The sequence below is a fragment of the Hylobates moloch genome, unplaced genomic scaffold, assembly GCF_009828535.3.
Source record: "Hylobates moloch isolate HMO894 unplaced genomic scaffold, HMol_V3 SCAFFOLD_5, whole genome shotgun sequence".
NCBI classification, from domain to species: domain Eukaryota; kingdom Metazoa; phylum Chordata; class Mammalia; order Primates; family Hylobatidae; genus Hylobates; species Hylobates moloch.
This window is the reverse complement of record NW_026652280.1, coordinates 112747998-112768370: the sequence shown is the minus strand read 5'-3', so window position 1 is coordinate 112768370 and position 20373 is coordinate 112747998. Positions and strand designations below refer to the sequence as shown.

The following is a 20373-nucleotide window of genomic DNA, read 5'->3' as shown; positions in this document are numbered from 1 at the left end:
TCTTTTTTGCTTATTTGATAGGTTGAGAAAGCAAAAGTAATAGCCGATGAAGCAGTAAAATTACAGAAAGAAATTGATAAACGATGTCAACATAAAATAGCTGAAATGGTAGCACTTATGGAAAAACATAAGGTAATTTTTTTCTTCTTATATAATGAAAATTATTAATTGGAGCCATATTTCTGTTAAATAATGGTGAAATCAAGATAGTATTCGTATTTGTCAGAGAAGATTATTGTCTATGCAACAGTGACTGACTATAGCTAGAATACCCTTGATGCCCATTTCTTCAAGTTCAGATCTTAACCATACAAAGTTGAGCCTGTGTGTCACATCCTTGAGGACATCTCTCTTTGTTATCTGTGATGAATGGAAGTGATCACTCTTTTTCTGGATTCTCCTAATAGTCTCTTATAGCACTTTCTACCTTATATATTTTTAAGTACATAACCAGGATAAGTATCTCATTGATATCTAACATATAATAGGCTAAATCAATTTTTATCAAAGGAATAAATAGATGAAATACTTAGTGTTTGATGTGTTTGTGTCTTATATTTTTAATTGTTATTTTAGAGCATCCATCTGTTAAGGAATTAAGCCTCATTCTCCTTAAGATTTGGAGAAGAGGTAGGGTATACCTACCTATTCATTTAAAAAAAAAGCTGCTGAAATACAAGATTATTATGAGGGAACCGGTGAGGATTTAAAAAATAATTTAAATAACATTGTAAACTCATAGATTTAAACACATTTGGTATGTTTCAATCCAGTGCAGCATTTCTCCTTATTGATAACTCACATTTTCCCACCTTTGGCTAGCAGGAGCCTCTTTAAGCTGACTGGCAAGTCCTTTTGACTTAACTGTAATTTTCTCTGATAACTTTCTTTGAGTTATGACAAAATGTTTAAGGCTTCTTTTTTTGATGTAATAATTTTTTTATTATTATACTTTAAATTCTAGGGTACATGTGCACAACGTGCAGGTTTGTCACATATGTATACATGTGCCATGTTGGTGTGCTGCACCCATTAACTTGTCATTTACATTAGGTATATCTCCTAATGCTAGTTTGAGGCTTATATTTCCTGTCCCAGATTTGAAATCAGTCAGTTTTGTAGAAGTCCTGGTGTTTCTGGCATTTTTAAATGTTAAAATTCAATGTTTCCAATAAAAGAATTATCTTTTGCTCTTAGGTTATTTCCAAGACTGTTGTGTGTTTCACTGTTGAGGTTGTTTGAATGAAAAAATATAATTGAAATATTAAAAATATATACCCATATATATTACTGAATTTATAAACGTAAGTTTCTGCAAAATTAAATACTAAATAATTAATTAAATACTAAATTAAATATTAAAATATGTTAGGATATCAATCTTATAATCTATTCAGTTTTAATATATCTAAAATGTCTTCTTTGTTTAATATAGCACCAATATGATAAGATCATTGAAGAAAGAGACTCAGAATTAGGACTTTATAAGAGCAAAGAACAAGAACAGTCATCACTGAGAGCATCTTTGGTGAGATACAGAAAAAATAGCAGTAACGGCCAGTTTTCATAATGTCAGCAGTGACTGGTGGTAAAGAATAATATTAAGTAAAACTAATTTTTGAGCTATAGAATCAGAGTCTTAAATCTGAAAGGGATATTGTAGATCTTCTAGTTACATTTTTTTTCTAATTTAGTTTTTGAAATAGTGGAACAAACTATTTTTTCAAGTGAAATTTTATAAACTCCAGTAAACAAATAAGTTTGGAGCTCTGATTGAAATTGGGAGAAGAGGGTGGGATAAATTGGGAGAGGACGAGGAGAGATATACTTTGTGTTAAATTTTTCTTTAAAGAAAACTATAAAAAACTTGATTTTTTTTGTTTTTGTTTTTGTTTTTGTTTTTTGAGATGGAGTCTTTCTCTGTCCCCCAGGCTGGAGTGCACTGGCACGATCTTGGCTCACTGCAACCTCCACCTCCCGGGTTCAAGCAATTCTCCGGCCTCAGCCTCTTGAGTAGCTGGGACTACAGGTGTGCATCACCACACCCCGCTAATTTTTGTATTAATATTTTTAGTAGAGACGGGGTTTCACCATGTTGGCCAGGCTTGCCTCAAACTCCTGACCTCGAGTGATATGCCTGCCTCTGCCTCCCAGGGAAGTGCTGGGATTACAGGCATGAGCCACTGCACCCAGCCCAAAAACTTGTTTAAATGAGGTTTTTAGCTATGTCAAGCTAGCAGCCTTTATATCAGTTGAGTTTAAGAGTATCTACATTTTATGAGTGAATTTATTTCTCTACAATATTAAATTTACTCAGAGCACTAGTTTATATTTTCATTGTCTTGAGAAATACATGGAAGCTCTTCTAAACTTCATGTTTCTTTTTCTTTAGGAGATTGAACTATCCAATCTCAAAACTGAACTTTTGTCTGTTAAGAAGCAACTTGAAATAGAAAGAGAAGAGAAGGTAGGTTTTTTGGCATTATAGATAAAATGATTGTAAGGTTTAGGAGCAACTTTGCATTTTTAGAATTATGTCATATTATAAAATAATTTGATAAATTTCAATAACAGGATGAGAAAATAGTTTTCCCCGATAAGCTTTTTTCTAGAAACATTTAGAATATTTCCTAATGTAAATGCAAAACATATGTAAATATAAGTGTACTTTTAAGAAAAGGAACACTTTTGTGGCTCACGCCTGTAATCCCAGCACTTTGGTAGGCCGAGGCAGGAGGATCATGAGGTCAGGAGATCGAGACCATCCTGGCTAACACGGTGAAACCCCATCTCTACTAAAAATACAAAAAATTAGCCGGGCGCTGTGGCGGGAGCCTGTAGTCCCAGCTGCTCGGGAAGCTGAGGCAGGAGAATGGCACGAACCTGGGAGGCGGAGCTTGCAGTAGCCGAGATCGCGCCACTGCACTCTAGCCTGGGAGACAGAGCAAGACTCCCGTCTCAAAAAAATAAATAAATAAATAAAAAGAAAAACTTTTTTTTTCCTGCAAATACTGTTAACATTTTTAATGTATATCCTTCTAGCATGTTTCCTTTTTTTTTTATTATACTTTGAGTTTTAGGGTACATGTGCACAACATGCAGGTTTGTTACATATGTATACATGTGCCATGTTAGTGTGCTGCACCCATTAACTTGTCGTTTAACATTAGGTATATTTCCTAATGCTATCCCTCCCCCCGGAACACTTTTAAATATACTGTATTTGAGTAATATTATCTCGTATTAAAATGCTTATGTATTTAGATATGCTTTTTTTTTGAAGCTATTCATCATGTTTCAGAAAAAAAGGCTATCTCTGTAGTGTTTTACAGTTTGCAAAGTGAATTGATTCACACTATAAATGACAAATACCTTTTTTGGTTTCTATGAGATAGGAACTGTGTTTAGTACCCTACTTACATTTAATTTAATCTTTACAGCAATATTATATGCAATACTTTATTATTATCTTTATTTTGACAGAGATTACATTATTTATTCAGGATTACATAGTAAGAGAGCAGAATGACTAGAATTTAAACCTAGGTCTATTTTTGCATGGCTTCAAACCTATTCTCTTAATCACTCTGCAGCAGCTTAGGTAACATACACTTTCAATTTCAAGCCTCTGAGAATTTGTTTATTTTGTTTCCTGCATTTAATTCCTTTCATCCTTTTCTATCTTGGAAAATCTCACACATCTTTCATCTTATAGTTGTGAGCTTACTATATATGTGTGTATTCTCATAGCACTTTGTTTTTAATGTTAAAATGGTTATTTCACTCTGTGCCCCGTGTTATATTGCAAGCTCTGCAAGGGCTAATTATGCCTTATTTATCTTTGTTTTCCCTTTATCTGAGTACAGGGCTTTGAAATTTTTATATTTTCAATTAAAGAACTAACAAAATGGCTTTCATTTCATCTGCAATGATAAGATTCATGCTTACCTTTATCCTACTGTTTCAGTAGAAGAGGAATTCTTCTATGGCTTAACTCTCGATGCTATTAAACCCTCAGCAATCTTTACTTTTTACTCTGGTCAGTAAACATAAATAAGAATTCTGTTACTGTAGCTTGTATCCCAAGTTCTTTGGCTCTCACATAAGTAGAAATTAACACCAGGCCAAAGAGACATTTTTCTCAGGGAAAGTTTAATAGGCTTGTGGCTCAGTCAAAGCAAGGGAACAGTTTACGGCAAACGGGTCTCGGTGCTAGCTCCCTGAGGCTCAGCTCCTGTCATTTTAGAAGCTGAGGCAGAAAATGAAATGATGTACAAGCATGTTTAGGCGAAATTTTCTTTGCATTTGCACAATGGGGCATCATGCTCTGACATACATTGCATGATCAGAAAATGGTGGAAAAGCCCTGCCTTGGGTGGTGATTTTAGTATTAAAATGATATTATAATGAGGAAAAAAAATCAGCGAAAAGTCAGTGTTGGAGTCTGTCTTGTCTTCAGCAGACTGGATCTGGCCCAGTTCTTATCGGGAATGCCAGAGCCTCACTCACCTTGAAAGATGGTCAGGTTCTTATCAGAAATGCTAGAGTCCAACTTTTAGTAACCTTGGGAGACATCACTTCAAGGAGATAAACAATTAGTTTCTTCTTTTGATACTTAAGAATTCAGCCTAGTCAGCTAAGTTAGGAGAGGTCCTCCTTCTGCTATGTGACTTGGGTCAGCTTATTAAGGGGGACAGGAAGGTAGGGGAGAGAATATGCCTTGATATGTGAGGCCCATGGGGTCTTGATTACCATGTCTGTGGTCTACCAGGGCTGAATCCCTTCCCTATACTGTCTCATTTCTATCATCTTATAAAAACTTAAACCATTAAACTGCTTAAGCTGCTATACTATTCTGTTCTTTTCTTAAGTATTAGTCTGTTTCTTCAGTTCTTATCTCCTCACCTATTACAATTTAGCTATTGGCCTAACTGCTTTCTTGTCTTGGGTCACACTGAACTCCTTATTAACAAATTTAAGGGCTTCTTTTTTATTTGCATATCAAAAATAATTTAGGACCTCCATTTACATCATATTGTGTTTCTTTCTGATCATTTATCTATGAAAAAATATATAAACTCACACATGTGCACACATGCACACACACAAATATGCCAGTACATAGATATATTTAAAAAATTTGGGCTTGTGATAGATTGTTTTATTCAAAATGTATGCTGCCCTTTTCTATTAGGGTCCCTCCCAAAGGAAGAATTATGTATTTCCACCTCGCTGACTTCAGATTTGGCCAAATGTTTTATTTTGCCCAATGGAATGTGAGCAAAAGTGGCTTTCCTGAGAGGATGCTTTAAGAGACACCACATCATCTTCCCAGCCTCTCTTTTCCTTTGGCCTTGAGACTGACGTAGAAGTTGCTTCTTCAGCCTAGATTCCTGGAGATAACAAGGAGTAGGGTAGAAACCAGTCTATAACTGACATGTAATGTGGTTGAGAAATAAACTTCTCTTGTAATCCACTAAGATCTAGGGTTGTTACTACAGTATAATTTAGTCTGAGCTCGTTGATATAAGGATTTATTGTATACATAAATTTATATTGTTTAATAAAAACACATTATGTTTATATTTTATAAAATATTAATACAGAAAAGTACAAAAAGGATAAGAATAGCCTACAAACCCATGTCTCAGAGTTTACTGTTTTTCCATCTGCTTTCCAACTTTCTATATACTCAGATTGGACTAACAGTTATAGAGATAATACCTTTAGGTGGTCTTCTTCTATTTAAAAAATGTCTACTTTTATTGCATTGTCTATACTATTGTTACTTTTTGGAAATTTCTTTGGCATTTTCTTTATGCTGTAAAATATAGTCAGTATTTATGAATATACATGAGGACATAAAATGAAGGTATAATTATAATCTATAGACTGATTATCTAGCTAATGATGAATGCTAATTATACATATATATATACATTATTATGTTAAATTACACTTTTTTTTTTTTTGAGACGGAGTCTCACTCTGTCTCCCAGGCTGGAGTGCAGTGGTGCAATCTCAGCTCACTGCAAGCTCCGCCTCCCGGGTTCATACCATTCTCCTGCCTCAGCCTCCCGAGTAGCTGGGACTACAGGCACCCGCCACCATGCCTGGCTAATTTTTTGTATTTTTAGTAGAGATGGGGTTTCACTGTGTTAGCCAGGATGGTCTCGATCTCCTGACCTTGTGATCTGCCTGCCTCGGCCTCCCAAAGTGCTGGGATTACAGGCCTGAGCCACCACGCCTGGCCTAAATTACACTTTTATACACATTTTAAGAATGTAAGTAATACATACAAATGTAGAGGAAAATGTTGATGGGATTCTAGAGTTTACATCCCAGAATAACTTTTATTTATTTTGGGCGTATATCACTTCCTATGGCTCCTTTATGAAAAAACAAAAACAAAAAGAACCATAGTCAGATACACTTACACATATCAAGAAAGATAAAGAATACCTTTGAACAAAATGCCATATTAGTTAAACTAAAATATACATATTATATTTGAATTTATTGGAAAAAATAATTTGAAATTGGAATTGCAGAATTATTATTAAACTTTAGATATTTCTTTACAAAATATTTAATAGTTCTTGAAAGAGCTTAGATTCTAAGGTGAAGAAAACAGACTGAAAAACATTTTGAAGAGGGAGGAAAGTTATAGGTGCCAGTGTAGTTTCTTTTAATTAAGCTTTTTATTTTGAGATAATTGTAGATTCACATGCAGTTGTAAGAAATAATATAGAGAGATCCCATGTATCCTTTATTAAGTTTCCCCCCATGGTCACATCTTACAAATTGTAGGACAATATCACAACCAGGATTTTGACATTGACACAATTAAGATACAGAACAGTTCCATCTCCATAAAGATTCCTCATATTGCCCTTTTATAGCCACATCCACCTCCCTCCCCCACCCCTGGCAATCACTAACATGTTCTCCATTTCTATAATTTTGCCATTTCGAGAATGTTATCTAGATGGATTCAAACACTATGTAACCTTTTGTTATCAGCTTTGCTCCTTGGAGATTTATCCAAGTTGTTAGTCCAACCTGAGTATATAGAAAGTTGGAAAGCAGATAGAAAAATGTAAATAAATTTTTTTTAGTTTTTATTGCCAAGTAGTATTCTGTGGTATGGATGTACCACAGTTTAAGAGTTTGCCCAGTCAAGGGTACCTAGTTGTTTCTAGTTTTGAGCTGTTATAAATAAAGCTGTTATGAACACCTGTGTACAGGTTTTGGTGTGAACCTGTTTTCATTTTTCTGAAACAACTACCTAAGAATACAATTGCTAAATTGTATGGCAGTTGCATATTAGTTTCATAAGCAACTGCCAAACTATTTTCCAAAGTGGTGGTACCATTTTACATTACCATAAGCAATGTATAAATGATCCAGTTTCTCTGCATCCTTACCAGCAGCAACTTGCTATTTTTTGTTTTAGTTATTCTTGCAGGTTTGTAGTCATAATTCATTGTGGTTCTAATTTGCATTTTTCTGCTGTTGAACAGTGTATTAGTCTATTCTCATGCTGCTAATAAAGACTTACCTGAGACTGGGTAATTTATAAAGAAAAGAGGTTTAATTGACTCACAGTTCCACAGGGCTGGGGAGGCCTCAGGAAACTTACAATTATGGTGGAAGGGAAAGCAAACATGCCCTTCACATGGCAGCAGGAAGGATAATGAATGCCAAGCAAAGGGGGAAAAGCCCCTTATAAAACCATTGATCTTGTGAGAACTCACTGTCACGAGAACAGCAGCATGGGGGTAACCAAACTCATGATTCAATTACCTCCCTCTAGGTACCCTCCCACAACATGTGGGGATAATGGGAACTACAATTCAAGATGAGATTTGTATCTGTGTTTTTATTTTTAACTAATTTTCTAATTAGACTTGTTTTTACCTGTTGAATTTTGAGAATTCTTTATATAATGTAATTATTAGTCCTCTGTCAGAGGACCTAGTCCATTTGTGTTGCTATAACAGAATACTTGAGACTGGGTAATTTATAAAGAACAGAAATGTATTTTTCTCACAGTTCTGGAAAATGGGAAATTCAAGATCAAGGTGCCAGCATCTGGTGAGGGCCTTCTGTGGCATCCTCCAGAGAGAGAAATGCCCTGTCTTCATATGGTGGAAGGCAAAAAGGCAAAGAATAAAAAGAGGGCCAAACATGCCTTTTTATGATGGGATTCCTGCCACCCATAAGGGCAGAGCCCTCATGGCCCTATCACCTTCCAAATGTCCTACCTCCTAACACTGCCACAATGACAACCAAATTTCACCATGAGTTTTGGAGGGTACAAACATTCAAACCATAGCATCAAATATGTGGTTTGCCAGTGTATGCTCCCAGTCTATAGCTTATCTTTTTATTCTAATGGTTTTTTTGCAGAACAAGTTTTTAATTTTGATAAATTTTAATTTCTCAGTTTTTCTTTTTATGGATTGTGCTTTTGATCCCAAGTCTAGGAACTCTTTGCCTAGCCCTAGATCCCAAAGACTTTGTCCTGTGTCTTTTTGTAAAAGCTTTATTTAGAATTTTATTTTTTATGCTTATGTCTGTGATCCATTTTGAGTTAATTGTTATATAAAGCGTGAAGTTCAGTTTTTTGCCTATGGATCTCAGATTGCTCTATCACCAGCTGTTGAAAAGACTACTTTATGTCCATTGAGTTACTTTCAAACTTTTGTCAAAAACTAGTTAGGCATGTTCTTATGGATCTATTTCTATGGTCTTTATTCTGTTCCATTGATCTATGTGTCTCTTCACCAATATCACTGCCATGATTATTTTATAGTAAGCCTTAATATCAAGTAAAATGATTCTCCTACTTTATTTTTCTCTGTCAAGATTGTTTTAGATGTTTTAGTACCTGTTACTTTCCATATATTTTAGAATAAATTTGTTTATTTTTACAAAAACCTTGCTGGGATTTTGATAGAAAATTTATTAAACCTATAGATCACAGTTTGAGGAAAATTGACATCTTTACTTTGTTGAGTTTTCAAATATAGAGCATGGTATTTTTCTCCATTTATTAGATATTTGATTTCTTTCATAAGAATTTCATAATTTCTATTATATAGCCTCTAAACCTGTTTTGTTAAATGTATATCTATTTCATTTCCTTTCATGCAATTGAAAAAAATAGACATTTGTTCTTATTTTTATTAATTTTGAATTGACAAATAGTAATTGTGTACATTTATGAGGTGCAATGTGACATGTTGATATACGTACGTGTATGTTATAGAAGATTCAGTCAAGCTAATTAACATGTCTATGACCTTGCCAGCTTATCATTTTTTTGACGTGAGAACGTTAAAAATCTTTTAACAATTTTAAAATATGCAATATCTTATTATTAGTGGTGGTCATCGTGCAGTGCAATAGATTGTGTTTTTAATTTTGTTTCCTATATGCTCATCATTTGTGTATAGAAACATGATTGATTTTTGTGTTTATTTTGTATCCTGTGCCTATGCTAAACTTATTTATTAGCTCTATAATGCTTATTTTTATTCTTTGTGATTTTCTGTGCAGACATTTGTCATCTGCAGGATGATTGGAAAGGATAAAAAAATTAATAAATACAATAATAATTATTATATTTTATTTTATCCTTTCCAGTCAGTATGCTTTTTATTTATTTTTATTTTTATTTTTATTTATTTTTGAGATGGAGTCTTGCTCTGTCACCAGGCTGGAGTGCAGTGGCATGATCTCGGCTCACTGCAACCTCCACCATCCGGGTTCAAGAGATTCTCCTGCCTCAGCCTCCCGAGTAGCTGGGACTACAGGCACACGCCACCATGCCCAGCTAATTTTTGTCTTTGTAGTAGAGACGGGGTTTCACCGTGTTGTCCAGGATGGTCTCAATCTCTTGACCTTGTGATCTGCCTGCCTTGGCCTCCCAAAGTGCTGGCATTACAGGCATGAGCCACTGCGCCTGGCATTTATTTCTTTCTCTTGACTTATTGCAGTGAGTGACTAGAACCTCCAGTACCATGTGGTAGATAATAAGTGGCGAGAGCATACATACTTGCAGTATTGATAAATGTAGGGAGAAAAGCATTCAATTTTTTAGCCAATAAGTATGATGTTAGCTATAGATTTTTTTCTAGATTTAAAAAATCAAGTTGATGTAATCTCCCTGTAGTAATTTAATTAGAGTTTTTAAAAATCATGAATTGGTATTGGATTTTATCAGATGCTTTTTCTGCATTGATTGATATTATCATATGATTTTTCTTTTTATCTTGTTGATATGGTGGATTACTTTGGTTGATTTTTGAATTCTATTCCCTAGAATAAATCCCATTTGGTGTATGACATATACATATGGAGAGTGAGAAACAGAGAGAGAGATAGAGGGCACTTGCTAGATTTAATCTGCTAATATTTTGTTGAGGATTTTAAATCTAAGTTCATGAGAAATATTGGTCTGTAGTTTTCTTCTTTATACTATCTTGTCTGGTTATGATATCGTGAGTCTGGAACTGTTTTCCTTGCTTCTGTTTTCAGGAAGAGATTGTATAAAATTGGTGTTAATTTTTCTTTCTGTTTGGTAGACTGGTAGCCTTCTCCACTGAAAGTATCCAGGCTTGTAGATTTCTGAAAAGGACTTGTAAACAATAAATTCAATTTTTGTAATGGTTAATTAGGCTGTTTCAGGGTCACCATTAACCCACTCATATCTCCTCAAAACAACAAGAATTCTGCACCTATCCAGTCAAAATCTCACTTTGGGAGCCTCAGGACAAAAGTGGGAGTCTCTGAAACCCTCATGGAACCAAAGACCTTGGAGGGTCATTTTGAGAGTGCAGACTGACAGTAGGTCACAGGTGGCTGACCTACTGAGCTTGCTCCTAGGTTCAAGCCCAGGAATGGCCCAGTCCTCTAAGTGGCTTGGCTATAGCCCTATTTGTCCTTGAGCTTGCAATCAAAACCATCTGCCAAAGAGTCCAGGGGGAATCACACTATTAGTGCCTTGATAGAAAGGCTTGTCTGCTTGCTGATATTGGTTTTGGCAGTGAACATAATAGTTGCTTTGTGGCACTTCTCTAGCCCACTTTATTTGAGGTCCCAGCTGAGAGCTGCTAACACAAGGACCCAGAGGGAGACTCACCCATACCTCGCAGCTGAGGAGTCTAAGCCATCCTGAATAGGATCACCAACCTCTTTCCTTGTGCTGTGTCTGAGATCTGTCTTGTCTGGGAGATGTGTACCTGTTTGGGCTAACAAGATGGGCTCTCCAGCCTGTGTCCCTCAGCAGATCTTGGATGGGTGGTGGGGGGACAGTCACAGGTCTGGCCCTTCCTGCTGCAATCAGGGAACTATCCTGTCTGTGCAGGGCCCTGCTGAGAGATGTACATTCCTCTAATCCAATGGGATGGGCATTCCAACCTCTATCTCACAGTAATCCTGAGGGAGCTGATTCTCAGCTGCAGTCCATCCTGCTACACTTAGGAAACTATTCTGTCTGTGCAGGGTTCTCCTAGGAGACATGTGTTCTCTCAGCCACCAAGACTAGGCTCTCCAGCCTCCAACCCACAGCAGATCCTGAGGGGAACTATGTCAACTCCAGCCCCTCAAGCTGCACTTGACATCCTATCTTGCCCATGCAGAGAGCTGCTGGGAGGCATGTCCATCTCAGCCACTGGGACAATCTTCTGAACTCAGGTCCCTGGTCAGCATTCCCATACAGCTCTAGTACCCTCCTTGGATCTTTCCCAGTCTTATCTGGGCTGGAACAGCATGTCAACCTTGGAGTCCTTGCAAGACTGATGGCAAGTGTGGACTGATGGCAAGCATCTGATGGCAGATGCAGCAGACTGATGGCAAGACTGATGGCAAGCATCCTCTAGTGCTGAGATGGCTGCAGTGGTCACAGGCTCAGGAAACACAACAACCAGACTTCTTAGAATCACTAGAATCACTGAGAAGCACAAACAAAGGCAGACTGTGCAGACAATTAAATACTTAATCTCTCAGTGTGCAGACATTGTCACATATCCACAAGCATCAAGAACATTAAGGGAAATATAACCTCACCAAACAGACAAAATAAGGTGCCAGAGACTGACCCTAAATTGATAGAAATGTGTGATCTCTCAAAGAATTAGAAATGGCCAGGCTTTGTTGTTGTTGTTCTTGTTTGTTAGTTTGTTTTTTGTAGAAACAGGATTTCTCTCTCTTGCCCAGGATGAAGTGCAATGGTACAATCATAGCTCACTGGAATCTCCAACTCCTGGGTTCAAGAGATCCTCTGGTCTTAGCCTACTAAGTAGCTGGGACTACAAGTGAGCACCACCACACCCAGCTAATTTTTAAATTTTTTTGCAGGGGTCTTGCTATGTTGCCTAAACTGGTCTTGAACTCCTTAAGTAAACATTGTTTTCTTAGATACAAGACCTGAAACTATGAAATTACTGAAAGAAAACACTGGGTAAATGCTACAGGGCATTGGTCTGGTCAAAGATTATTTGAGTAAGACCTCAAAAAGCATAGGCAATGAAAGCAAAAATGGATAAAACAGGATTATATCAAACTACAAAGTTTCTGCACAGCAAAGGAAACAGCAAAGTGAGAAAAGTCAACCCTTGGAATGGGAGAACATGTTTGGAAACTATCCATCCAACGAGAGATTAATAACCAGAATATATAAGAAACTCAAACAATTCAATAGCAAAAAACCCCAAATTATCTGATTAAAAATTGGGCAAAATCTTGAATCAACATTTCTCAAAAGAAGACATACAGATGGAAACAGGTATATGAAAACATGCTCAACATCACTAATCATCAGGGAAACGCAAATCAACACCACCTCAATGAGATATAACCTGTTAAAAGTCAAAAGATAGTAAGTGTTGATGAGGATGTGGAGCAAAGGGAACCCTTGTTTACTGTTGCTGGGAGTGTAAATTGGTACAGCCATTATGGAAAACAGTCTAGAGGTTCCTCAAAAAACTAAAAATAGAGCTACCTTATGACCCAGCAATCCCACTACTGAGTATATATCCAAAAGAAAGGAAATCAGCATATTGAAGAGAGATCTACATTCCCATGTTCACTGTAGCATTATTCACAATTGCCAAAATATGGAACCAACTAAGTGTTCATTAACAAGTGATTGGATAAAGAAAATGTGGTATACATTCCATATGCAATGGAATATTAATCACCCATAAAAAAGAAGGAAATTTTGTCATTTGCAACTGCATGGATGGAGCTGGAGGATATTAGGTTATGTGAAATAAGCTAGGCACAGAAAAACAACTGTTAAATATTCTCACTTATATGTGGGAGCTTAAAAAATTATCTCATGGAGGTAGTAAATACAGTGGTGGTTACTGGAGGCTGAGAAGGGTAGTGGGGAGGGAGGGATGAAGAGGGATTGATTAATGGGTACAAATATACAATTAGATAAAAGATATAAGTTCCAGTGTTTGGTAGCACAATAGGGCTAGTGTAGGTTTCAAAATATTGAATACTTCAAAACAGCTATAGGAGAAGAATTGGAATATTCCCAACACAAAGAAATGATAAATGTTTGAGATGATAGATATCCTAATTACTCTGATTTTGATCGTTATGTATCATATACAGATACCAAAATATCACATGTACTCCCAAAATATATACAACTATTATATATCAATAAAAATTATTTAGTAATTTATCTTTTTATTATTCAGTTTTAAGAGTTCTTTATTTCAGGCCGGGTGCAGTGGCTCATGCCTGTAATCCCAGCACTTTGGGAGGCTGAGGTGGGCGGATCACAAGGTCAGGAGATTGAGTCTATCCTGGCTAACACGGTGAAACCCCGTCTCTACTAAAAATACAAAAAAAAAAAAATTAGCCGGGCATGGTGGTGGGTGCCTGTAGTCCCAGCTACTCGGGAGGCTGAGGCAGGAGAATGGCATGAACCCGGGAGGCGGAGCTTGCAGTGAGCTGAGATTTTGCCACTGCACTCCAGCCTGGGTGACAGAATGAGACTCCATCTCAAAAAAAAAAAAAAAAAAGAGTTCTTTATTTCAGATACATGTTATTTATATGATGTACTATTTGCAGATATTTTCTCTCATTCTTTGGGTTGTTTTTTCAGTTTCTTGTTGGTATCATTTGCAACACAAAAGTTTTCATTTTGATGAAATTCAGTTTATCTAGATGTCCTTTATCAAACTGAGAAAGTTCTCTTCTATTCCTAATTAGTTTAAAGGTTGTTTTGTTCTCTTTTGTTTTACCATGAAAGGGTGTTAAATTTGTGAAATGCTTTTTCCATGTCTGTTGAGGTGATCATGTGGGTTTTTCCCTTTATTCCATTAATATTATGTATTACAGTAATTGATTTTCAGATGTGAAACCAACTTTACATTCTTGGCAGAAATTCTACTTGGTCATGGTATATAATCCTCATTTTATTTTGCTGGATTTGGTTTGCTAGCATTTTGAGCTGAGAATTTTTTGCATCTACATTTATGAGAGCTATTGAGCTATAGTTTTCTTTCTTTTAATTTTTAATTTTTGTGGGCATATTGTAGGTGTGTACATTTATGGGGTATATGGGATATTTTGATAGAAGCATACATTGTGTAATAATTTTATCAGAGTGAATGAGGTATCCATCACCTCAAGCATTTATCCTTTGTATTACAAACAATCCAATTATACTCTTTTAGTTATTTTAAAATGTCCAATTAAATTATTGGCCATAATCACTCTATTGTGCTATCAAATGCTATATCTTATTCATTCTTTCTATTTTTTATATCCATTAACCATTCCCCTTTCCCCACACACCCCCTCCCCTCCTCCCTACTACCCTTCCCAGCCTCTGATAACCATCCTTCTATTCTCTATCTCCATGAGTTCAATGGCTACAATTTTTAGTACCCACAGACAAGTGAGAACATGCAAAGTTTGTCTTTCTGTGCCTGGCTTATTTCACTTAACGTAATGACCTCCAGTTCCACCCATGTTGCAAATCACAGGATCTTATTCTTTTTTATGGCTGAATAGTACTTCATGGTGTGTATGCGCCACATTTTCTTTATCCATTCATCAGTTGATGGACATTTGGGTTGCTTCCAAATCTTGACTGTTGTGAACAGTGTTACAGTAAACATGGGAGTGTAGATATTTCTTAGGTATATGGATTATGGATTTCTTTTCTTTTGGGTATATACCTAGCAGTGGGATGACTGGATCATATAGTCTATAGTAGCTGATTATTTTTAGTTTGCTTTTTTTTTTTTTTTCTTTTGAGATGGAGTCTTGCTTTGTTGCCCATGCTGGAGTGCAGTGGTGTGATCTCAGCTCACTGCAACCTCCACCTCCTGGGTTCAAGTGATTCTCCTGCCTCAGCCTCCTGAGTAGCTGGGATCACAGGCATGCACCATCACCCCTGGCTAATTTTTGTGTTTTTAGTAGAGATGGGGTTTTGCCATGTTGGCCAGGCTGGTCTCAAACTCCTGACCTCAGGTGATCCACTCACCTTGGCCTCCCTAAGTGCTGGGATTACAAGCATGAGCCACCATGCCCGGCCTATTTTTAGTTTTTTGAGGAACCTCCAAACTGTTCTCCATAGTGGTTGTACTAATTTACATTCCCACCAGCAGTGTATGAGGGTTCCCTTTTCTCCACGTCCTCATCAGCATTTGTTATTGCCTGACTTTTGGATAAAAGCCATTTTAACTGGGGTAAGATGGTATCTCATTGTAGTTTTGATTTGCATTTCTCTGATGATCAATGATGTTGAGCACCTTTTCATATACCTGTTTGCCATTGGTATATCTTCTTTTGAGAAATGTATTATCTTTTTGATATGCTGTTAGGCTCGGTTAGCTAGTATTTTGTTGAGGATTTGTGCATCTGTGTTCATCAGGGATATTGGTCTGTAGTTTTCTTTTTTTATTTTGTCCTCTCCTGGTTTTGGTATTAGGGTGATACTGGCTTCATAGAATGATTTAGGGGGGATTTTCTCTTACTCTATCTTTTGGAATAGTTTCAGTAGGATTGGTACCAATTCTTTGAATGTCTGACAGAATTCAACTGTGAATCCACTTGGTCCTGGACTACTTTTATTGGCAGTTTTTTAAAATTACCATTTCAATCTTGCTGCTTGTTATTGGTCTGTTCAGAGTTTCTCTTGCTTCCTGGTTTAATCTAGGAGGGTTGTATATTTCCAGGAATTTATCCATCTCTTCTAGGTTTTCTAGTTTGTGCATGTTAAGGTGTTCATAGTAGCCTTGATCTTTTTTATTTCTCTGGTATCAGTTGTAATATCTCCTGTTTCATTTCTAATTGAGCTTATTTGAATCTTCTGTTTTCTTGGTTAATCTCACAAGTGGTCTATCAATTTTGTTTATGTTTTCAAAGAACTAGCTTTTTGTTTCATTTATCTTTTGTATTTTTTGTTTCAATTTCATTTAGTTATGCTCTGATCTTTGTAATTTCTTTTCTTCTGCTGAATTTGGGTTTGGTTTGTTCTTGTTCCTCTAGCTCTTTGAGATGTGACCTTAGATTGTCTATTTGTGCTCTTTCAGACTTTTTGATGCAGGCATTTAATGCTATGAACTTTCCTCTTAGCACTGCTTTTGCTGTATCTCAGAGGCATTGATAGGCTGTGTCACTATTATAGTTTAGTTGAAAGAATTTTAAAATTTCCATCTTGATTTCATTGTTGACCCAAAGATCATTCAGGAGAAGATTATTTAATCTCCACGTATTTGCCTGGTTTCGAGAGTTCCTTTTGGAGTTGATTTCCAATTTTATTCCACTGTGGTCTGAGAGAGTACTTGATATAATTTCGATGTTCTTAATTCATTGAGACTTGTTTTGTGGCCTTTCATATGGTCTGTCTTGGAGAATGTTACATGTGGTGATGAATAGAATGTATATTCTGCAGTTGTTAGGTAGAATGTTCTGTAAATACCTGTTAAGTGCTTCTGTTCCAGGGTATAGTTTAAGTTCATTTTTTCTTTGTTGATTTTCTGTCTTGATGACCTGTCTAGTGCTGCCAGTGAAGTATTGAAGTCCCCCACTATTATTTGTGTTGCCACCTATCTCTCTCTCTCTTTTTTTGAGATGGAGTCTTACCTTTTTGCCCAGGCTGGAGTGCAGTGGCACGATTTCAGCTCACTGAAACCTTCGCCTCCCAGGTTCAAGTGATTCTCCTGTATCAGCCTCCCAAGTAGAGTAGCTGAGATTATAGGCACCTGGCACAACATCCAGCTAATTTTTGTATTTTTTTAGTAGAGACAGGGTTTCACTGTGTTGGCCAGGCTGGTCTTGAACTCCTGACCTCAGGTGATCTGGCCCACCTCAGCCTCCCAAAGTGCTGGGATTACAGGTGTGAGCCACTGCGCCCAGCATGTCTATCTCATTTTTAAGGTCTAGTAGTCATTGTTTTATACATTTGGGAGAACCAGTGTTAGGTGCATATATTTTTAGGTCTGTGATATTTTCCTGTTAAACAAGTCCTTTTATTATTATGTAATGTCTTTTGTTTTGTCTTTTTAAACTGTTGTTGCTTTAAAGTCTGTTTTGTCTGATGTAAGAATAACTACTCTTGCCTGCTTTTGGTGTCCATTTGCATGGAATATCTTTTTCCACCCCTTTACCTTAAGTTTATGTGAGTCCTTATGCGTTATGTTAGGTGAGTCCCTTAAAGACAGCACATACTTGGGTTGGTGAATTCTTATACATTCTGCCATTCTGTATCTTTTAAGTGGAGCATTTAGGCCATTTACATTCAACACTAGTATTGAGATGTGAGGTACTCTTCCATTCATTGTGCTATTTGTTGCCTGAATACCTTGACTTTTTTTCATTGTGTTATTGTTTTATAGGCCTTGTAAGATTTATGCTTTAAGGAAATTCTATTTTGGTGTATTTTTAGGTTTTGTTTCAAGATGTAGAGCTCCTTTTAGCAGTTATTGTAGTGTTAGCTTGGTAGTGGCGAATTCTCTCAGCATTTGTTTGTCTGAAAAAGACTTTATCTTTTCTTCATTTTTGAAGCTTAGTTGCACTGGATACAAAATTCTTGGCTGATAATTATTTTGTTTAAGGAGCCTAAAGATAAGACCCCAGTCCCTACTAGCTTGTAAGGTTTCTGCTGAGAAGTCTGCTGTTAATCCAATAGGTTTTCCTTTATTGGTTAGCTTGACGCTTTTGCCTCACAGCTCTTAAGATTCTTTCCTTCATTTTGACTTTAGATAATTTGATGACTATGTGCCTAGATTATGATCCTTTGCAATGAATTTCCTGGGTATTCTTTGAGCCTCTTGTGTTTGGATGTCTAGATCTCTAGCAAGGTCAGGGAAGTTTTCCTTGATTACTCCCTCAAATAAATTTTCCAAAGTCTTAGATTTCTCTTCTTCCTCAGGAACACCAATTTTTCTTAGGTTTGTTTGTTCAACATAATCCCAAGCTTCTTGGAGGCTTTGTTCGTTTTTTTAAAAAGTATTTTTTCTTTTTTATTATACTTTAAATTCTGAGATACATGTGCAGAACATGCAGGTTTGTTACATAGGTATACATGTGCCATGTTGGTTTGCTGCACCCACCAACCCGTCATCTACATTAGGTATTTCTCCTAATGCTATCCCTCCCCTTGACCCCCACCCCCTGACAGACCCCAGTGTGTGATGTTCCCATCTCTGTGCCTATATGTTCTCATTGTTCAGCTTCCACTTTCAAGTGAGAACATGTGGTGTTTGGTTTTCTGTTTCTGTGTTAGTCTGCTGAGAATGATGGTTTCCAGCTTCATCCATGTCCCTGTAAAGGACATGAACTAACTCTTTTTTATGGCTGCATAGTATTCCATGGTGTATATGTGCCAGATTTTCTTTATCCAGTTTATCATTGATGGACATTTGGGTTGGTTCCAAGTCTTTGCTATTGTGAATAATGCTGCAATAAATATATGTGTGCATGTGTCTTTATAGTAGCATGATTTATAATCCTTTGGGTATATACCCAGTAATGGGATTGCTGGATCAAATGGTATTTCTGGTTCTAGATCCTTGAGGAATCACTATACTGTCTTCCACAATGGTTGAACTAATTTACACTCCCACCAACTGTGTAAAAGCATTCCTATTTCTCCACATCCTCTCCAGTGTCTGTTGTTTCCTGACATTTTAATGATTGCCATTCTAACTCGTGTGAGATGGTATCTCCTTGTGGTTTTGATTTGCGTTTCTCTAATGATCAGTGATGATGAGCTTTTTTTTCATGTTTGTTGGCTGCATAAGTGTCTTCTTTTGAGAAGTGTCTGTTCATATCCTTTGCCCACTTTTTGATGGGGTTGTTTGTTATTTTCTTGTAAATTTGTTTAAGTTCCTTGTAGATTCTGGATACTACCCTTCTGTCAGATGGATAGATTGCAAAAATTTTCTCCCATTCTGTAGGTTGCCTCTTCACTCTGATGATAGTTTCTTTGGCTGTGCAGAAGCTCTTTCATTTAATTAGATCCCATTTGTCTATTTTGGCTTTTGTTGCAATTGTTTTTGGCATTTTAGTTATGAAGTCTTTGCCCACGCCTATGTCCTGAATGGTATTGCTTAGGTTTTTTTTCTAGGGCTTTTAATGGGTTTAGGTCTTAAGTTTAAGTCTTTAATCCACCTTGAGTTAATTTTTATATAAGGTGTAAGGAAGGGGTCCAGTTTCAGTTTTCTGCATATGGCTAGCCAGTTTTCCCAACACCGTTTATTAAATAGGGAATCCTTTCCCTATTGCTTGTTTTTGTCAGGTTTGTCAAAGATCAGATGGTTGTAGATGTGTGGTGTTATTTCTGAGGGCTCTGTTCTGTTCCATTCTGCTTTGGTACCAGTACCATGCTGTTTTGGTTACTGTAGCCTTGTAGTATAGTTTGAAGTCAGGTAGCATGATGCCTGTAGCTTTGTTCTTTTGGCTTAGGATTGTCTTGGATATATGGGCTCTTTTTTGTTCCATATGAAATTTAAAGTAGTTTTTTGTAATTCTGTGAAGAAAGTCAATGGTAGCTTGATGGGGATAGCATTGAATCTGTAAATTACTTTGGGCAATATGGCCATTTTCATGATATTGATTCTTCCTATCCATGAGCATGGAATGTTTTTCCATTTGTTTGTGTCCTCTCTTATTTCCTTGAGCAGTGGTTTGTAGTTCTCCTTGAAGAGGTCCTTCACATCCCTTGTAAGTTGTATTCCTAGGTATTTTATTCTCTTTGTAGTAATTGTGACTGGGAGTTCACTCATGATTTGGCTGTTTGTTACTGGTGTATAGGAATACTTGTGATTTTTGCACATTGATTTTGTATCCTGAGTTTGCTGAAGTTGCTTATCAGCTTAAGGAGTTTTTGGG

General features: G+C 36.6%; 1 protein-coding gene across 6 annotated transcripts in view; it reads left to right on the top strand.

Annotated features, from left to right (window-relative positions):
- SYCP1 (synaptonemal complex protein 1) overlaps positions 1-20373 on the top strand; it is a 138059-nt gene that overhangs the window by 90319 nt on the left and 27367 nt on the right. For 5 of the 6 annotated variants that reach the window (XM_032154901.2, XM_058439429.1, XM_058439426.1 and 2 more), the window contains 3 exons: positions 22-132; positions 1436-1528; positions 2393-2467. In XM_032154901.2, the coding sequence (XP_032010792.1) occupies positions 22-132; positions 1436-1528; positions 2393-2467 (279 nt within the window). Of the gene's footprint in view, positions 1-21; positions 133-1197; positions 1305-1435; positions 1529-2392; positions 2468-20373 lie in introns of those variants that run through there. The other variant, XM_058439430.1, reaches the window with a different exon arrangement.